Source organism: Hibiscus syriacus, unplaced genomic scaffold (assembly GCF_006381635.1).
Source record: "Hibiscus syriacus cultivar Baekdansim isolate YM2019G1 unplaced genomic scaffold, ASM638163v2 tig00000477_pilon, whole genome shotgun sequence".
In the NCBI taxonomy this organism is placed as follows: domain Eukaryota; kingdom Viridiplantae; phylum Streptophyta; class Magnoliopsida; order Malvales; family Malvaceae; genus Hibiscus; species Hibiscus syriacus.
In genome coordinates this window covers 2,187,093-2,195,323 of record NW_024061790.1, presented here as the reverse complement: position 1 = coordinate 2,195,323, position 8,231 = coordinate 2,187,093, and the positions used below count along the sequence as shown (strand labels likewise).

At 33.2% G+C, this 8,231-nt stretch overlaps 1 protein-coding gene and 1 long non-coding RNA gene across 2 annotated transcripts; both read right to left on the bottom strand.

Moving 5' to 3' along the window:
- Positions 1–3,683: 3,683 nt before the first annotated feature.
- Positions 3,684–4,566, bottom strand: LOC120207452. Its single transcript, XM_039206907.1, has one exon. It carries the CDS (start codon positions 4,545–4,547, stop codon positions 3,684–3,686), a length of 864 nt encoding a protein of 287 aa, XP_039062838.1. The 5' UTR covers positions 4,548–4,566.
- Positions 4,567–7,246: 2,680 nt separating this feature from the next.
- LOC120206615 lies at positions 7,247–8,028 on the bottom strand. Its single transcript, XR_005524131.1, has 2 exons — positions 7,854–8,028; positions 7,247–7,559 (listed from the first exon to the last, which is right to left on the bottom strand). It is a non-coding gene; the product is annotated as an uncharacterized LOC120206615 (long non-coding RNA).
- Between the last annotated feature and the right edge of the window lie 203 nt (positions 8,029–8,231).

The following is an 8,231-nucleotide window of genomic DNA, read 5'->3' as shown; positions in this document are numbered from 1 at the left end:
ATAAAATTATTATAAACATAATTAATTTTAGAATATTTTTAAAATAAAATCCAACTATTTTAACAACATAGTTTACAACAGAAAATCTCAAAATCTAAATAAACATGGTATCAATTTTGATGAACATTCAAACTTTAAAACTGGCAAGAGAGAGATTTTAGTCATGCCGTGATACCAAATGTTAGCACACATAAATCACAGACGCAGAGGAAAAGATCGTTTATAAATACCTCCAACCACTGCCTACACCATATGTCAAAATTCGGAATGTGGTTGCACCACTGTCAAAAACCGTCAGACCACCTTTGACCATCGTCAACCACCGTCAACCACTCCAAATTTGGATTCACAAAACTCGAACCGCCAAGGGTCTTCTAAGAACTCAAAACTTCACTTAGATGGTGTAAATTTCCAAATGCTCTCAAATGAAATACTTTGGAATGAATGATTGATGTGCTTAGGGACCTTGGTTAGATATGTATTTATACGTGTGGTTTCCCATCAAAACCATCTTTCGACAATATTTGTATTAATAATTAATTTGTACTTTGATTCTATTAAGGCAATGTATAATTGCATATAACTAGCACACAAGAAGTTCACAAGCTCTCAAAGATTTTTCTATACTAGTTGCCTTAGATGAACATTAAGAATCACTACAAAAGCGTTCAGAATACTCAGCTACAAATGAGAGAAGTTTACAAGTTGATAACTGATCAACTATTTAAGAGATATGATTGCAAAAGAACTTACTAATAAAATATATTTAACATATTTGATCGATTAATTTTCAATCACATGGAAAGCATAACACTGACTATACATTTTCAAAAGAAAATACTAACAAAATTTCATGGCACTGGGAGTTGATTTAGGGTTTGATGGAAAAAAAGGACGAATTGATGATTTGGGAAATAAAAAACCTGATTGGCACACCCAGCAATTATGATAGAAAATGATTTATTTCTCTTGTTTAATACACAATTTTCTTTCATTTTTACGTAGTAACACTAATATTATTTGGGATCAATCTAATTATTATTATGAACTATAAAATCTAAAATTCTAAATTTTAATACATCTTACTAGAAAAATATTTTTAATTATGGATGCATATTTTGGAAAAAAAAACTTATATATATTTTAGACCACTTGCTTTGAATCTAAAGATTGAAAAAGTCTCAAATAACTGATCCTTAACTTGTATAGGAAACGATTCCATCAAACTGAGAGGGTGGTTGGGATAATTCAATAAGGGATAATGTACATAGATGAGGTACTGTATATTGAAACTCGTGTAGAGCTGATCAAGACCCTTAATAGTGTGTGCACCGGGAAGGGTTATCTTAGGATTAAGAGAGCAAGATTGGTCTGAAGACTTACGAACATTAGAGAAGATTCCAAATTTGATACTAAGAGTTACAGTGGAAACTTTTGTTTATATTAATCAATGTGAGAAAATCTACTATATTCTTAAACAAGTTCTCCTCTACTTAGATTGCAAGGAGAATGTTCATGCTCAATTTTCTTCAACAAAATTAGTTCTAGAGCATTGTACCCACAAGAAGGTGATAATATTGTAGATGAACTTAATGATGATATACCTTCACTGATTCAATTGAAGTACATCTACTAGAAGCAGATGATTAGGCTTCATTCTCATAATAATTACTACATGAAGTTGGCTTTGCTACAATGCAATATGCTAGATTCCGTTCATCATAGAAAATCAATCCGAGTGTATACATGCTTTGCAAAAGATCTATTGATATATGTTCTGGCCCTACATAATCCAGTGAAATTAAGCCTTCTTCATTTAACATTGGAGAAAGAAGATTTTACTGAGATTTCAAATTTAATTTGCTTACGAAATAGTTTGTTGCAATGCAAACTATGTAGTGGACATCCATGTGGGATTTATATAAGAACGACTTTGAGGATGAGAGTCTCTTTCAGGGACCAAACAATAGAAGATTTGAGAATGAGAGACATTGGGCATAAAATGCTTTTTGTTTCAAAGTGATACTCAAAGATCACAATGAATAGACTTGCTGAGTTGATGTGCCTCGGTATCCAGGAAGCTAAAAACATTTGTCTAAAATGGTGGTCTCCAAGGCAATGATGGCACAAATCAACCAACCCACAGATTAGTCTCCTTTCAGCGGAAAAATAATAACAACGAACATTTAGATTCTTGGGTTTTGAATTATAGACAAACTCATCCGTCTTCTTGACAAGAGTTGTCTCCTAATAAACAATGAGTTGTGTCGAGGAGTTATCGAGATGCATCAAACTTTATATGATGAGGTTTTTTTCTTTCTCTTTTTCCTTTATGTTTTTTCTTCTGAAATATGTATCCATAATTAGAAATATTTTTTATACATTAATCTAGGGTTTTTAGCCTATTATTTTTATGCGTTAGAGGTGTTTGAGAGGAAGAATTGACCGTGATTAATATAATTTACGTTTAAGTACTACTATGAGTTGTTCATTGAGCTGCTAGAATCTTTTGGAGAGACAATGGGAGTAAAAATTAATTCGATTATAATATGTATTTATAAATAATTTGATTAGTAATATGACGTGATATACATAAAATAATTTCTACAAAAGTTGTAGAAAAAGTTAGGAAGTCAATATACATTAAAGGCACCCGGTAATTATAATAGAAAATGATTTCTTTCTCTTGTTTAATACATAATTTTCTATCCTTTTTAGGTAGTAACACTAGTATTATTTGGGATTTATTAATCTATAAAATCTAAAATAATAAATTTAAAATTCTAATTTTTAAAACATGTTATTAAAAAATATTTTTAATTATGCATGCATATTTTGGGAAAATAATTATATATCTTTAACCACTTACGTTGAATCTAAATATTGGAAAAGTCTCAATTAAATGATCATTAACTTGTCCAAGAAATGATTCCAACTAACCGAGACAGTGGCTGGGATGATTCAACAAGGGATAATGTCCATAGATAAGATACCGTATATTGAAACTCGTTTAGAGATGATCAAGACCCTTAATGGTGTGTGCACCGAGAAGGTTTATCTTGGGATTGAGAGAGGAAGATTGGTCCGAAAACATACAAAGATTATAGAAGGAAATGGCCTTATTGCTGGAGCTGCAAATGTGGTTATGAGAGTTGTAGTGGAAACTTTTGTTTCCATTAATAAATGTGTGAAAATCTACTATATTCTTGAACAAGTTCGCCTTTGCTTAGATTGCAAGGACTATGTTCGTGCTCAATTTTCTTCAAGGAAGATTGGTCTTAGAGTATTGGACTCGCAAGAAGGTGACAATGTTGTAGATAGGGGTGTAAACAAGCCGAGTCGAGTTCGAGTATTGCTGAACTCAACTCGAACTCGAAAACTATAAGAGTAAGCTCGACTCGTCTCAAAAACTCGCGAGTTAAAAATTATCAAATTCAGCTCGAACTCGAAAAAACTCGAAGTCAAAAATACTTCAAGAACTCGATTAAAGCTCGAAACTCGAGCTTGATTGAAGCTCGATTTTGAGCTCAATTCAAACTCGAATCTTAGCCAAAGGTCGAGAAAGATATGCTTTGAACTGCACAAGCCCGCTTGTTTTATATGTAGCTTGTTTTATATGTAGCTTGTTCGCGGGCGCTATTACGACCGTCGCGGATAACTCTAACGGCGGAAAAATCGCTATATCACGGTCGAAATCGCGGTAGCAGACCGTTTTTTAAAACCCTGCCTTTATCTTCATCCTCAAACTTAAACACGAAAAACGCATGCTCATTGTTCAAATCCCGATCAAACAACCGGTTATACACGTCCCACGAGATTTGAATCGAGAACCCATCGACTTGAATCTTCTCGTTGCCTCTAAATTTCCATTTCAGCAGCTTTATTTGCAATACCCTTTCATTGTCGACGCGGAAACAAAGCTCTGTATCATCGTTTACCCTACATTCGATCGAAATTTCTCTCATTTTGCCGGCAAAACTGGCTTTTGTAGTGTACAATTTGTTGCTAAACAGGTGTTCCCTTCTCGAAACAAGAGCTTGGGCTTTATTTCTGGCGTAAGCTTCTTTGGTAGAATCACCGACGAGAAGTATCATATCCCGATCAAAAACGACGATGATATAAAATTCGGATTCGGGTTTTGGACCAGGTCCAAATTTGGCCCTAGAAATGTCCCAGAAGACATGGAGGTTGGCGGTGGTGGCGGTACTGAGCTTTTTGTTCCCATATTTCTTCCAAAAAAGGAAGGGTTTGATAAGAAGATGAAAACGGAGGGTGTAGGAGGAAGGTAATGAAGGGAGAGAGAGAGGCGAAGAGTGAGAGAAATGAGAGGAAGGGTAGAGGTTGAGGATGATAGAGCAGCCAAGGAAGGTACGGGACCAGGTGAGGGAGAAAAGCCCAAGATTTGTGTGGTAGAAACTTGTTGTAAGGTTGGTTTTACCAACGGTTTGCGGAGGCGGTGGAGACGCTTTGAAGGTGTCGGCGGCGGCGGAGGCGGGGCGGAAGCAAGAAGGGAAGGAGGAAGAATGGTTCTGGCGTTGGAGGGACATTATTAGTTGGTTTTGGGATTTAAGAGAGATGAGGTTCAAGGCTATATAACATTGGGGGTTTAAAGGATACCGTATTCAAGGGGTTGCTTTGGGGGACTGAAATGGTAATTGTCCATTTCTTTCACATGATTTTTGAGAAATTTCAATTTATTATTCAGTATGATAAAATGGAAAGAAATCCAAAATAATGTTGACTAAACATATTAATAATTTCCAAGTTTGACCAAACCAAATTACTATTCATATATAATAATAGTCATATATATGTTAATTATATTTATGTTCTTATATCACATATTTACTTCTTCTTTTTAGTTTTTATTAATTTTGTTCATATGACATGTATTCTTTTGTTTTTATGGTACATTTTTGGTCATTTGATAGTTTTTTCGTTAAATTTTTTCAATGTTGAATTTGACGTTACCTCGAATGATCAATATACGTCCTAAATACTTTTAATCATTTGACAATGAATATTCAATCACTATTACAGTTGTTGGTGCTCAAACACATGTGAAGCCAATCGATAATGTAACAATCATATTATGATATTAATGTATTAACACAAACCTTCATGTGCATAACTTAACCCACAGATTAATGGTTTAGGGTTTAGGGTTTATAGTTTATAGTTTAGGGTTTAGGATTTAAAGTTCATTGCAAAGACATTAATTAATCGACTTGGTACTGATTTATGAGGTAAGTACAGTATATTATCTTTGTATTAAATGCTCAAACCCTTGATATTTATGATATTTGAACCCGAAACTCAAAATATAACAACAATTTAAAAAATTAGTTATTAAAAATATTATCATTAGAAATATATTAAATATTTGTCATTAGATAAATAATTTTTATTAATTTAAAATAAATATAAGAATATTTATTCAAAAATAATTTTTAACCATTTTCAAATTTTTTATTGTTTGGTTGTTATTTTATTTTATTTTATTTTTCTACGTTATCAAGTACTTGTGCAGTAAAAAGTTAAAAAAGAAAGAAAAAATCAGCCAAACGCGTGTAATCTAACATGTGCTTTTATTTTTTCTTTTAGTAATATATAATGTAACAATTGGACTCGAGCCTTGATCGAGTCGATCTCGAGTAGCTCACGATCTGTCTCGTCTCATTTACAACCCTAGTTGTAGAGAACTTCATGATGATATAACTTCACTACTTCAATTGAAGTATATCTACTATGAGTAAATGATTAGGCTCCATTCTCATAACAATGGCTACATTGGAAGTTTCCTTTACTACAATGCAATATACCAGATTCCGTTCATCGTAGAAAATCAATCCAAATGTGTACAGGTTTTGAAAAAAAATCTATTGTTATATTTTCTAGCCCCACATGATCTAGTGTAATCAAGTCTTCTTCATTTTACATTGGAGAAAAAAAATATTTTATTCAGGTTTCAAAATTTAATTTATTTTTGAAACATTTTTTTGCAATGTATATTATCTAGTGGACATCCATGTGGAATTTATATAGGAACGAGTTTGAGGATGAGTAGTATATACTTAGATGTTCTTTCAGGGACCAAGCAGCAGAGGATTTGAGAATAAGAGATATTGGGCATAAAATGCTTGTTCTTTCAAAGTGGTACTCAAAGATCACAATGAAGAGGCTTTGTGAGTTGATGGGCCTCACCATCCAAGAAGCTAAGAAGCATTTGTCTAAAATGTTGGTGTCCAAGGCAATGATGACACAGATCGATCAACCCATGGTATTAGTTTCCTTGCAGCGAAAATAGAATAACAGTAAACATTTAGATTCTTGGGTTTTTAAATGTAGACAAACTCCTACATCTTCTTGACAAGAGTTGCTTCCCAGTAAACAAGCTATAAGTTAACGAGATGCGTCGAACTTTGTACGATGGGTTTTTTTCTTCTTCCTTTATTTTTTCTTCCAAAATATGCATCCATAATTAAAAAATTCATTATACATTAAACTAGAGTGTTTTAGCATTTTGATTTTTTTGCATTAGAGGAGTCTGAGAGGAAGAATTATCATTGATTAATAGATTTGACGTTTAAACAAAACTGTGAGTTGTTTATGAGCTGCTAGAATCTATTTGAGAGACAATGTGAGTAAAATGACGTAATATACATAAAATAATTTCTAAAAAGTTGTAAAAAATTTGTAAAAATAGTTTGGAAGTTCATATCCATTTAAAGCACCTAGTAATTATGATAGAAAATGATTTATTTCTCTTGTTTAATACATAATTTTCTTTCTTTTTTACATAGTAACACTAGTATTATTTGGGATCAATCTAATTATTATTTATTGAATTATAAAATCTAAAATACTAAATCTTAAATTCTATATTTCAAAACCTCTTACTAAAAAATCATTTTGAATTATGTATGCATATTTTGGAAAAAAATATATATTTTAGACCACTTGCGTTGAATCTAAAGATTGAAAAATTCCAATTCACTGATCCTTAACCTGTCTAGGAAACGATTCCAACAAACTGAGACTGTGGCTAGGATGATTTAATAAGTGATAATGTCCATAGATGAAATACTGTATATTAAAAATCGTGTACAGCTGATCAAGACCCTTAATAGTGTGTGCACCGAGAAGGTTTATCTTGGGATTGAGAGAGCAAGATTAGTCCGAAGACTTACGAAGATTAGAGAAGGAAATAACCTTATTGTTGAAGATGCAAATTTGGTTCTAAGAGTTACAGTGGAAACTTTTGTATATATTAATCAATGTGAGAAAATCTACTATATTCTCGAACAAATTCACCGCTACTTAGATCTTAAGAACAATTTTCAAGCTCGATTTTCTTCAAGCATGATTAGTACTAGAGCAATAGACCCATAAGAAGGAGACAATGTTGTAGATGAACTTTTGTAATCACTATTTTTCACCTTACCCTGCCACCTATTGCTGCACCAAATCCCTCAGCCCCGATTGTTGCTGTTGCCAAGCCCCACCATGCCCTGCCATCAACTGCTCTCCCCCACGTGAAGCAGCAGCCTCACCATGCCCTGTCATCATCTCTAAATCAGTAACAATTTTTTACGTGTAATATGGGTTGATATAAAATCCACAAAAATCTGATTGTAAAGGGGGTTTTTTCTTTTTCTCAAAAGCAAGAGGGTACACAAGGTCCCATTCCCCCGTTCTTTTTCTAAAATTTTTGTATCATATTCTTCTCATTTTTGAGATAAACCAGCAATACAAAGAGAAGAGGTTTTTAAGGTTCTCTTCCTTTTTCTCAATTTTTTTCTTTTATTTCAAAGAAAAAACTATAATAAAAAGGAGGGGGAGAGATTTTTTACCCTTAGTCGTCGGAGCCTTGGTCAAGCGTCGATGTCGTCATCGTCGGGTCCAGGGAGTTGAGCAGTCGGTCTTGGCTTGTTGGTGGCCGAAAAGTGGTGATTGCCATGGGTTTTGGGGGCTCTCGGTCGTATATTGAGAGGCGAGGGAGAAGATGAAAGCTTAGTTTTGTTTAGTTTTTAGGTTAGGTTTTTAGGTAAAGTTTTTTTTAATTACTGATATAGGTCTCATTTTATAATTTTAGCGTGAATCTCTCTTAAGTCACTCTAACTTAGGCACATTTTTACAAAGTAGTCACCATTGCATCCTTTGTTTTACTTATTTCGATTTTGTCTCTCTATCTTGCTTTTTATTTAACTTTGGTCATTTATGTGTTTATT